This window comes from Fonsecaea multimorphosa, assembly GCF_000836435.1.
Source record: "Fonsecaea multimorphosa CBS 102226 unplaced genomic scaffold supercont1.27, whole genome shotgun sequence".
NCBI classification, from domain to species: domain Eukaryota; kingdom Fungi; phylum Ascomycota; class Eurotiomycetes; order Chaetothyriales; family Herpotrichiellaceae; genus Fonsecaea; species Fonsecaea multimorphosa.
In genome coordinates this window covers 412,312-425,347 of record NW_015971661.1, presented here as the reverse complement: position 1 = coordinate 425,347, position 13,036 = coordinate 412,312, and the positions used below count along the sequence as shown (strand labels likewise).

The 13,036-nt window shown below is 42.2% G+C and overlaps 2 protein-coding genes across 2 annotated transcripts; one reads left to right on the top strand and one right to left on the bottom strand.

The window, feature by feature from the left end:
* Nucleotides 1-925: 925 nt before the first annotated feature.
* Z520_10072 (uncharacterized protein) lies at nt 926-1,144 on the top strand (the record flags this gene model as incomplete). The annotated part of the gene is made up of 1 exon (XM_016780566.1): nt 926-1,144. The coding sequence occupies one exon, from the start codon at nt 926-928 to the stop codon at nt 1,142-1,144; it is 219 nt and encodes a 72-aa protein (XP_016628485.1).
* Nucleotides 1,145-8,025: 6,881 nt separating this feature from the next.
* On the bottom strand, nt 8,026-8,541 carry Z520_10071 (uncharacterized protein; the record flags this gene model as incomplete). The annotated part of the gene is made up of 2 exons (XM_016780565.1): nt 8,026-8,319; nt 8,359-8,541. The coding sequence occupies 2 exons, from the start codon at nt 8,539-8,541 to the stop codon at nt 8,026-8,028; spliced, it is 477 nt and encodes a 158-aa protein (XP_016628484.1).
* Nucleotides 8,542-13,036: the final 4,495 nt, after the last annotated feature.

The following is a 13,036-nucleotide window of genomic DNA, read 5'->3' as shown; positions in this document are numbered from 1 at the left end:
CGTATCTTCAATAAGTATTAATACACTAACCGTTAACAATATGGACGTCGGAAAAATGAAAGACGACCTTAAGGTTGAACACTTCTATAGGGATAGAAGCAAGCTTGGTATGTATCTTGTGCAGTTGAAGGCTGTGTTTACCTTGCAACGTGCCAAGTACTCCACCCACGCGGAGCGAGTCTTGTTCGCAGGACTCTAACTTCGCGGATCTGTGTTTAAATGGTTCGAACCCATCATGAAAGATTATCTTGGATCTGCTATCGGATAACGAGACGAGGAGACCAATTTGATCTTTGGAAACTTCGGGGTGTATGAGGAACGTATTAAATAGATCTTTGGGATGCCAGGGGAGGAGTAAGCAGCCTCACAAAGGATCTATTAACTCAAGTAGACTGGATCTACGGCTCGCTATTACGCCATGTTCTAACGCCTAGCGTCAAAGCTTAACTAGGAGGATAAAGCTTTCGCCTCAGCCTATTACTAAGGCCTGAAGGATTCGGTTAAAGATAGGATAGGAACGGATCGTCCCAACGAGTATAAGCTACTCGTTGAACGTTCTATCGAGATCGACAACTGGTTATACGAACGACAGTTGGAAAGAAAGGGATCATATTTTGGGGGTACGACTTACAAGAACAAACAACACTACGGCGACCTAATGGACTTGGATATCCTCCGCGCAGGACCAGACCGCTAGCAGGCACGCGTTCGAGCGGCCCCGGAGGATTATCGCAAGAAGAAACAACTAGGGCGTGGGGTGTCAAAGTCGGAGCGAGAGAAACGTAAGAAGGAAAATCTATACTATACATACGGAAAATCCGGACACCGTACGAAGGAATGCAAAACGGTCCGTACGCTGCATATGATAGACGACGGTACAGCCGGTTATGAAGAAACAAAGGCCGATACTTCACAGGAAACCCAGATGACAGCCGACAGTCAGGGTACGACAGCACAGATAGGCCACCCAGGTACGGAGCCTCAACAACAGGTAGGTGGACCCCACCATAAGGAAACGGTTCCCAAGGAAGAAGCTACCTTAGAAGAACAGGAACTTAACGAACGACATAAGATCTTATCCTGGACGGTATATTACGTAGATGACTACCTCATTCACTACTCCGAGAAGGCAGGGAGTGGATAGTTTCCAAAGTAACCGCGGAAAATCAGGAAGGCCAGAGTAATACTAAAGCGCTAGGAAGTATTCAGGGCCACAAATGAGAAGATCGAAGACACACAAGGTATCTGGATGATGCGTACACCAGAACCAAACGACCCTACTATGTTTGTCGTGATCAAACATGACGATAGGAACCTGATACTGGTCACCCCATATTGGAGGAGTATAAGGTGTTGGTATAAGGATAACTATGGGATGATAAGGGAACATAGGCACCCTATTATTGATTTGAGTCAATCACCAGCCGAACCTATCCTAGTACACCTACTAATATGTAAGAACGTGGAATATACCGTTCTAGGGGAATATTCGCACGTGGGAAAAGGGGAAGACGTAGTTACGGTACCGATAGTACCACCGCAAAGCCTCAATATGATGACGAGATCCGAGTTACATAACGTAGTACGCTACATTGACCGTGATCATACGCATCCGAGATGCTGGGAATATAACGTAGCCGCGTATATATTGAAAGCGTAGGCCAATATTAGGAATATAGACGATAATAGTGACGATTCAACAATAGGATGCGCTAAGGGGTGCGCACTATGCGAGAGTTACCGAGATGACGGGACGATCATCGACGAAGAAGATGAAAACTTGACAATGAGCGATGATATTGTCTTACGATAATACGTCATACTCAGCATAGACGGAAAAGAAGTTGAAATCGTAACAAACTATTAGGACGTGAAACCTTGTGAGGAAGACTATGTGTACGATGAGGGACACCGGCATGTCGTGTTCACACTATACGAAATCCCAAGAACAATAATACGTAAGGTTACCCTATGGTAGTATTAGGATAGAGAATGCGAAGAGAAAGAAAACAGCCACACACACTAATCGGTAGAACCTAATACTGTCAGAATCAACATTCCAGAGGGAATGATGAAGAAAGTCGTCAAGTAAAGGACTCAATAGGAACAATTCTGGAAAGATATAGGAGTTATGGAAGAGCTAATCCTATCCCGGATAGGACCACTGAGAAAGTGGAGAGTGATCGACGACCGCGAAAACCCAGATCACTACTGTAGGAGACTAGAGTGTAACGAGGTACTCTGCAACGAAAAAGAACAGTACCTACATTACTATAATGTCGATCCGAAATACCTAGAGTTCCTAATCCCTAAGGGAGTGTACGGTAGCCTACTAGCCGCCGGCGTAATATGTGAAGAATAAGAGTGCCCTTGGAGGAAGGAGTTATATATGTATTACTAAAACAGCAACCTGAATATGATGTTCGTTGATAGTGTAGAAGGTAATGGGAGCCCTAATTGGCCATACGTTCTAGACGAGCTAGTCGACGACAGGGCCGACGGAAGTTTTATCGCCGGAGACTTCCCATACCCTGATGAAGAAAAATACCTTGTATAAATCGCATACAAATACGTTTACAATGTGGACCTAACAGTACCATATGTACCAATACATCCGGACGGAGTATTCGGAAGATTGGAAGAATGTCAAAACGAGAAGTGCGGATAGAGAGACGAACTATACGTACATTGGCCAAAAAACTTGTGAGTGACGACCTAAAGAGGCGAGGAAGTCATAATAACAATCTAAGGATTGGAAAGCCTCAAGAGTTGAGAGAGATGACCGCGGATAGCCGCCACGCAGTCCTCACGGCAGAACTGGCGGACCTCCAAGTATCGGTCATGATCGACTCGGGAGCCAATCGAAGCTATATCAACACCAGCATAGCTAAATAGTTATACGAATATAAAGTAAGGAAACAGCTTCCGTATCCGCTTACGATGGCAGATAGACGACTGTTAAAGTGGATTACTCACGAATTAAAAGAAGTTCCGTTGACGATTTCAGGACATAAGGAATAAGCGACCTTAGATGTCACGATAATACTATAATTCGATATAATATTGGGAATGAACTGGCTTCAAGAACATAACCTAATGATCGACTGGAAGACGAAGACTTTAACATTTACGGCACGCAGCACCAAGAAAACGGAAGCCTAATCAACTTCAAAGGTTCTAATAAGAATAGTGTTAGTACGACCGATGGAAAGAATACTAGCTAGTTCTAGTATAGAAGAACTACCACCGGAATATAAAGATTTCGAAAGTCTTACGAAAGAACGATAAGGCGAAGCAGCCTTACCCGAATATAAACTATAGGACTATGAAATCCCGTTCGAGGATGGGAAGGAACTAATATATTATAGAGGACTAATACTAATATCCAAAAAAGAAGAAGACTTCCTCAAAGACTATATCGAGAAACACTTAGCAAAGAAGTTCATTAGACCTTTAGAATCCAAAATCTCACATAAAGTTATCTTCGTAAATAAGAAGGACGGAGAGTTAAGACCTTACATTGATTATAGAAAACTTAACGCTATCACAAAAAAGAACCGATACCCACTACCGAGAATCGACGAGCTACAAGATCGGTTATTAGGGGCAAAATAGTTTACGGCAATCGATGTTAGAGACGCCTATTACCGAGTAAGGATGAAAGAAGGAGAGGAGTGGAAGATAGCGTTCAGAACTAGATGGGGATTATTTAAGTACTAGGTAATGCCCTTTGGACTAACTAACGCTCCCGCTACTTTTCAGGCACTCATAAACGACACGTTGAGAGAATACTTGGACGAATTTGTTGTTGCATATCTAGACGACATCCTCATATTCTCCAAGACCTATAAAGAGCATATTCGGCATATTCGACTAGTTCTACAAGCGCTCAAGGAAAAGGATCTGCCAATCAAATTGAGTAAATGCGAATTTCACAAATACACGATAGCATTCCTAGGCTATATCGTGTCGACATAAGGACTTACGCCGAACCCTGACAAAGTATAAGCAGTTAACGACTGGCCAGTACCAAGAAACGTCAAGGAAGTGCAACAGTTCCTAGGACTTATCAACTACTATAGGAGGTTTATCCAAGGATTTTTAAGAATCGCGGCACCCCTTACAAACTTAATAAGGAAAGAACAAAGCTTCGACTGGAACGAGGAATGTGAGAAAGCCTTCAACGAGCTACAGCGACAGATAACCTCTACGCCAGTCCTCATACTATTCGATCCGGAGAAGGAAGCTATACTTAAAACGGATGCGTCAGATGAAGCAATAGGAGCCTATCTTTCACAGAAGGACGAAAACGGCCGATCACGACCTATCGCTTATTACTCGAGACGAATAACTTAACCGGAGTCAAATTACGACATCCATAATAAAGAACTACTAGTAATTATGAAAGCATTAAGACAGTGGAGAGTATATCTAGAAGGGGCGAAATTCCCCATACAGATCTATATAGACCATAAGAATCTTACATATTAGACAATAACGAAGGAACTAAACCGACGATAGGTTAGATAGGTAGAAACATTAGCAAGATACGACTTCAGAATCCACCATATCAAAGGAACGGAAAATGGTCGAGCAGACGCTTTAAGTAGAAGACCAGACCATATGGGAACTACTCAGCCAAACCCAGATTCGCTGCTCAGGGATAACGGGGAAACGTTATAATATAGGGGGTATAACTACACACTAGTAGTCATGGACATTAACCTCATAGAATAACAAAAGAAAGAGGTACTACAACAAAGACACGACAGTCAACTTGCGGGACATCCTAGAATCGCAAAGACGATCGAACTCATCACGAGGGACTTCACTTAGAAGGGCCTACGACGAGACGTGGAAGAGTACATCGGGAAGTGCGACGTCTGTAAGAAAACAAAAAAGGAAAGGTATAGGCCTTACGGACTCCTGATGGTACCATAAATACCAAGCAAACCATAGAGCTCCATCGCGATTAATTTCATTACGAAGCTACCGAAATCTAAAGAGCCCCTCACGGGCAAGGAGTACGATAGTATCATAGTAGTTGTGGAAAGACTAACGAAGTACGCCTATATACTACCGTTCATAGAAAAAGCTATAGCAAAAGATCTCGCATACCTATTTGTGAGGACAATAATCGCACAATACGGAATACCAGATAAAATCATATCGGATAGGGACAAGCTGTTCACGTCACAGTTCTGGCAATCCCTCACGGATCTACTAGGGACGAAACACAAGTTGTCGACAGTATACTACCTATAGACGGATGGATAAACGGAAAGAACAAACCAAACGCTGGAACAGTACTTGCGGTGCTACGTCAATTATAAGCAGGACAATTGGGCGTAGTTACTGTCCACGGCACAAATGGCATTTAACAACAGCACAGCCGTCACAGGAATATCGCCGTTCTTCGCGAACTATGGGAAACACCCAAAGACATTCACGGAACCAAAATTCAGAAAACCAATATCAGAGGAAGTAAAAATACAAATCGAAAACATCAAGACACTATATGAAATGATGTAAAAAGAACTATAAAGGATAGTAGAAAAAACAATAATAAGAGAAAACAAGAAAAGATCTAAGGGACTAGACCTCAAAGAGAGGGAGATAGTCTATATACGACGAAAAAACATCAAAATAAAACGACTAAGCGATAAACTAGATCATACAAAAATCGGACTCTATCGCATTAAGAAGAAGTTAGGACTAGTTACGTTCGAGGTTGAACTACTAGTAAACTTGAGAGTATATCCTATGTTTCACAAAGACAGACTCGAGTTGTGTAAGAACCCGGACGCGACACCGGGACCTGTAGAGATAGACCCGGAGACTTAAGAATCAAGGTACGAAGTCGAGAGGATCGAGAAATGTGAGGTACAAGACGGGGTACCACATTACTTAATCAAGTAGAAGGGATATCTAAAGGAAGAAAATACGTGGGAGCCACTTAACAACCTAGATAGATAAGATATACGGAAGTATCACCGGAAGTACGGGCCACTAGTTAATGAAAATAACTTCTTTATTGATAAAATTATCAAACACCAACCCGAAACCGAAGAGCTTAAACCAGTCTACCTAGTAAGATAGTTAGGATACGACTCGGAAGATGATACGTAGGAAGTCGTAGAGAACCTACCACCTAAAGAAGTCCAATAATACCTCTAAAGTAAAAACCTCATAGGAATGTACGCAGAACGCAGAACTCCGGAAAAGTTAATCGCCAGCATAGGGTATCTATTACTAATAAAGTACTTAGTACGATGGTCAGCCTAGGAAATACAAACCTAGGAAAAGAAGGAAGATTTACCGAAGCTACTTATTATTGAATACCACCAATACCTTATCCGAATGGCGCGGATATCTGGAGATAAAGAGATGAAAAGACGAAACCAGTAGATTATGGATTCGCTAAAGTAGGAAGAGCGGACTGTCTAGTGTCACTAAGGATAGGGAAGAGACCCTCGAACTCGGCCATTTATTGAACCGACGGTTCCAAAGCCGGGTCTAACGCAAAGGCAAAACGCGATGAGTCGTCCGAGGCCGACGCTGTGTCGATAGCGTCTAGGGCCTCCAACTCTCGTGACAATATCCTTTTTTGTTCACCAAGGAGGCGTTGTATCTATTGTTGTAACTGGTCCTTCTCACGCTGGATTGACATCAGGGAAGCAATCAGCTCCCCTATCCGCCTGTCTTTCTCCTCCACCTTACGCTGTATTCGCTCGCGTTGATCCTAGAGGCTGTCGAAATCGGAGACCGAAAAACACCCATCACATTCGCCAACTTTTTTATTTTTTCCACGACATATACTATACATCGACTGCCCTTCTATTATCCAATAGGGAGAGTCCGAGGCGATATAGTTCGAATACCGGCCCATTTTAAAGAATTGGCGACCGAGAGATTAAATTCGTTCGGCAGCAGCTTTACGACGTTAGGTAGAGGAGATGCGAGGAGTAGGCTTGGAAATACGGTTAGATTGAAAACGTATAGTTAGCCATAAGAAAGAAAAGCAGTACAAAGAAAGGAGGGTCGGGGAGCGGCCTACCTTAAGTATATCGAGGACGACAAAGAGGCTAGAGAGGGGGAAGTGTTACGAATAGGCCAAAAGGACGGCTACAGTATAGGAATAAGGGAGAAGGTCTGCCGAAGGGAGTGACGACACGAGCCAGGGCACGTGATGTGCTCTGTTATGCTCCTAAGGCTAAATAGAGCTACATAGAGCGGTATACTCTGTTGTGCTCCCAAGGCTAAACAGAGCCACATAGATCCATACGAATCTCCTTTGTCTATATAGTCTCAGTATAAGTCTATAGCTTTCGATATAGTTAACCTCAGTTACAAAGAATCGAGTTGTTCTCGGTTTAATCGCTTCACGTACAGCTGTATACTGTACTCTTGGTTTCCGTCTCTGCTACATTGAGCCCTACTGCTATATCACCAAGTAAACCACCTCGGGTTTGCTCGTTGACACCTCACGTGTTGTAAGGCGACTCGTAACACCGCGCCCGTGGCCATCACCGCCAAAATCTAACTTCGACGAGTCACAATCGTATCCAATACGTCACGTTGTCTCCCACGAAACGTAGCCTTAGGGTCATTAAACATCTCCTGCAAAGCCAATGTCAAGTCCGTACGTGCCAATACGTACTATCGCTGATTCTATACGCGCTACGCCTCGGAACTGACATCGACCGCGGCGTATGGTATAGTCCGTCCGTGACCGGTGAGTCCCGTAAAACCTAAGAATCGATACCACTCTATACTAACTCGCCGAAATGCTTCGCGCTAGTAAGCCGTCTGACCGGGATACTCTTATATATCCCGGCTATAGACTATACCCGCCACCCATAGACTGTACCCGAATTGCCGATCGCGAACCTCATTATCACTCTTCTCGTCCTTCCCCCGGTTATCCTCGAATATCTATAACACCTATAGATCCTAGGTGAATACTCGTATAATCGCCTTGATGAGATAACGCCACGCTAAGATACCTACCTTGGCTTCCATCCCTTACTCGGTCGCCCGTTCTAGTGTATATCGAACGCGATTCGTATCCCAGAAGCTATCGATATTGGTCGACGCCGGTTTAGGTAGTTGTTCTTCCACGGTGGGATTCATATCACGCTCAAACTCATCGTCCCCGGCCTCATCGACTAACGGTTCTGATTCACATTCCGGACCTTCGTCGTCAAAATCGTCATTATCCTCGTCGGTATTCACTTTATCCCTCCCTCTCGGTTCCCATAACCAAGCCTCAAAGTCTTTCTGACCGTTATGGTACATTTGCAAGATTTCCACAAACGGCTATACTAACTAAAGATAGTACACTACCAACTCGCTTACTTCACGCGGTAAGAATCGGTGAACAATCTTCGACTTTACACTAAAGCCATAGCCTTTGTAGTAGCCGACGACAATGTCCACTAGCCTACTATCTATGAAAATCCCTCGCCCTTTACCGGTACTGTCATTGCGGTGTCGAACGGTTAAGATTTCGGTTCCGCGCCCGGGACCACTACCCGTCATGTGGATCAGTACCAGTAAGTCTTTCTTAAACTGATAAACAGTATCGAAATACTTCTTAATCCGGGCCGGACGCTAATGAATGCTAGATTGGCCATGATCCGCCGCGGAATCGGCTAGAATAAACTGCTGCCGAAGATAACTCTCCGTAAATACTCGATTATATAACCAGTCCGCCCCGTCGACCGACAATACACTCTTATTACCGGATAAGAAGCTCCAGCCATCGGTGATGTTGGTGGGATCATCACGAAGAGCACTCAAATCTAATGCGGGAATGGGTGTACTGCCCTTCTAGACTTGTCTATGCTAGTCCAAGTTTAAGAGTAACAAGTCTCGATGTAGTCGACTCCGCGTCTTCTTAACCAAGCCGTGAACTATACCTCTCAATTTCGATATAGTAAATCGGGTGGAATTGTATTGAACTTCGTTGTTGTGCTAACTGACCCGGCCTTCACTCGCCGTGTTTATGCAAATACTTCGGCTAATCGTCTGAGTGTAGTAGAAGAAATCCATCGGGCTCGGGGTGCCGTTAAACTGGGTCAAAGTTATAAAGCGTTGCACTATAGACTAGACGAGACTGAAAATGGACGGGGCTCGTTGCTCGATAGTAGCGTTCTCTCTACCTTCGTTATGAAGACGTCGAACCTCCGCTTTATATTCCTCGTACGCGTAAAGTCCCACGATTATGCGAGCCACGGTGATCAATCCCGAGAGAATCTGAGTATATAATTGCGGACGTTTCTAGACCTTCCTTACCGCGTCTCAGCCTAAGACCGCGGCATCACTTACCAAAGCGTTTTGGTATTGATAGCTACCGAGATCGTGGTCTAATAATGATACCCAAAATGCCAAATATACCTATTCTATATATTACTAAGTGTTTCGATCCTTGCATCGGTCAAAGAGATCCATAGCCTGTCGGAATGCCGCGAAGCGCTATCTCTACCGGTTATTGAGACAATAGCCGGGGGCTAGAACTTTACTATCGTGTGTGCGCCAGATGTAACACAAAATGTATGTCCAGTGTTGAGTGTAGAGACTGATAGTCTTCTGATATTGTCGACCATAGAACGGTTTCTCGTTGGACGATTACCCAATTTCTCGACAATTTAATAACTACAGCGCTGACAACCCCATTTTCGATGGATAGTAAACACTTTGGGCGCGAGAGATCATCTTCGCCGTCATTCGGTATGCTCGCCAGAGTCGTAGTTCTTCAACTCGACGCTCTTCCTTCTCTTCATCGCCTTCGCGACCCACTAACTATTCTCGCTGCGGAAGTCGAATAAGCTCGGGAAGTTGAGCCCTCGTATAATTCTGGAGATGGTGTTCCCACCCGGTCCGTTCGAGCCATGCGTTGGCCGTGTAGTAGTGCTCCCTATCCCCGATGGGCTTCCGCCGTCGATATTCCTCCAAAGTACGTCGATGTTATACTAGCATAGCCTTCCTACGTTGCAATATTTCCTCGATATGGGAAACGCCTTTCTAGTCCACCCCCGCTCGAGATTGATCGATAAGAAACAGCCGAGACCATGGTTTAAAGTGAAAGAAAGTCTGGTAACGTTGTCCTTCGGCCCATATACGATTAGAAGTGTGGGTGTGCTTAGTCCGAACGTCACCTCCTCGTTTCTGCTCATTGGCCTAGCCGTGTTGGCTCTTACAATGCTGCTACATTGACCAAGTGGTCCGATAGACCTGTCCATAACCTTAGCTATTCTCCTTAACCCCGAGACATTGTAACCCATCTTCAAAGACTTCGAGTTGCGGGATATGACTAGTAGTGACATTGGGATACCGCACCTTCCTGAGTTCGCGAGCGAGATCGGGTAAATCGTCGACAATGCGGACAATCTCTTTGCGAATAGCGAGTGAAAGATAACCATGATACTATTTGAGATGTCCCAAGACCTGGTCGGGCACGGGACAGAATCGACATTATCGATAGTAAATCACACGGTACTGTGACTAATGATCAAAGACACGCTCGAAATGCTCCATCTATTTAATGGTGGATACGGGACTTGGTGGGTTATTCAGTGTATTAACAGTCACTCTCTTCACCTCTATTGGCTACTAAACATTTCGGGTGGCTCGCGATTCGACGCGCGTGGTTCGTGCAGCGATAGATAATTATGTCAGCCATCTAAGCCCTAACTCCTTTCAGCCGATCTTTAACCCCCTGGACCCTCACCATATAACTTCTACAGCACCACAACCCGACCTCATGGTGTTGTGCAATTGCTCTCAGCGCACTCCCCGTACTTGGTTTACCCTGCCTACCAATTATCAGCCCAAAATTCCGCCGAGAAGTGCAAACCTTTGACGTTCAAAAAGCAAACCTTTGACCCCTCTGTACCCTTAACCCTAGCCACTCTGATTAGTCCATTCAAACCTTGGACCCTTCGATGTTTGTACAATATTGTGAGAGATTTAACTCTAGAAGGTAGAGTAGAAGGTCCCGATTAAGGTATAAGCGATAGAAGAATTAATTATCTATATATAGACGCTTTTCTATATAGTATCGGAGGAAGTCTATAAGCTAGAGCGGATAGTCGAGATATTAAGTAGTCTAGAGGACTTACTTACCGCGGCTAAAGTTGTCTTCGACTTTACCTAGATTATTAAGGAGATCGAGAATATATTAGTTAATATAAATACCGAAAGGAATCACTCCGACTTAGAACGTATAGAGCTCGGTCGAACCGGTAAGCTAGTAGATATTCTTATAAATATCCGTAGTTAGGAACTTAGGTATCGCGAGAAGGTCGATAGAATAGAGCTAGCGATCGAGATAGTTATTATAGTAATCGAGGCTAAAGTATAGGAGTCCCTCGAATAGAGGTCGTTAGAAAAGACCGCGCTAGTCGACGATAGACGGAGACGTAAACTCTAGACGGGAAAATAAGTAATTATTCATTCTATTAAGGTAGGAGACTTACGTACCTAGAATATAGGTTTTAAGATCGCGAATAGGCCTATCTATAGACTATTCTAGTAGACTTAGTTCGGATAGTATCTATATAATAGATCGCTTAGTTAGGGATTATATAGAGATCTCTTAGATATCTCTTATTAATTTATCGATATAAATAATTATTTATATAATATAGTAGATAATAATATTATTATAAATAATCTCGAGAAATATTTATACGAAGGAAGTAGAAGAAGTAGAATATAAGGATAGATAAAAAAGATAAAAAAGATAAAAAAGTCGTAAGGACTTTAATAGAGCGATAATACTAAGATCTAGATAGGACGGCGTTTATATATATAAATATTTAGTAGATTTATTTATATCTAGTATATATTTATAAATAAAATAAATAATTATTCGTCTTATAGAAGTATAATAGTATACAAAGATATCCTATAAGCTATATTGATAGAAGAAACTTACGTAAGAGCTAATAGGTTTTATTTTAGATTAGTAATAGCTAGCTAGGCGCGCGTTATACTTTATAGTTAGGAATTATTACGCTCTTAGCGGACTAGTCGTTTCTAGCGGGGAATTATCACGCTCTTAGCGACCTAGCCGTTTCCGGCGGGGAATTATCACACTCGGCTAACCTTCCTATAATTCCACGAAAAGGCCTTACTTTTAACGCTTAATATCTTACGCTAGAGAGATTCTAGAGAGATAAGCTATATATTATTATATTCGTCTTTAGAAGCTCTATTAGATAGTATAAATATTATAGGGATTATCCTAGTATTAGTGTCTAACCATAGCCCGAGAAGAAGGTATAGAGATTTTAGATTAAGACTATTAGTTAATATAATATTATATTAAAACGTATTAAAGTAGTATAAATTAAGATAAATCCTAATAAATTCTTAATTTTACTATTATAGATTCTATATCTATAAATTATTTAGATTTCGAGAGATAGCGAGAAAAGAAGACTATTAATCTAAATTTTAGACTATTTTAAGTTATAGAGAGAAAAGAAACTAATATCAGATCTAATTAGGATTAGTTTTTAGATCGATTAGAATTAGCTCTAGATCTAGTTAAAATAGGATCTTTAGAGTAAAACTAGTCCGAAAAAATCGGCTCGAATTAGTACTAAGACTACTCCTAAAACCTTAATTTTATATATAATTCGGGTCGATTTTGCTAGAATATAATAGTTAGGTTAGTCTATTATATAATTAAGTAAGTCCTTATTTACTAGTTACTATATATAGAAGATAAATAGTAAAATACTATTTAAATATAGTATAAATCGAAATTATTTATTTATTTCCTAAATAGGTTAGTCTATTATTAACTTATATTAGTATCTTATCTGAAATTATATCTAGATACTATATATAGAAGATAAATAGTGAAATATTATTTAAAACTAGTGGAATACTAATTAAAATAGTTACTTCCTAATTAGGACACCGCTATACCTATTCGGAATGGTATTCCACTGTGGAATACTATTTCATGAGAGGTTAGTGAACACAACCATATCCGATCACGAAGAATGAAATTCTTCAGACA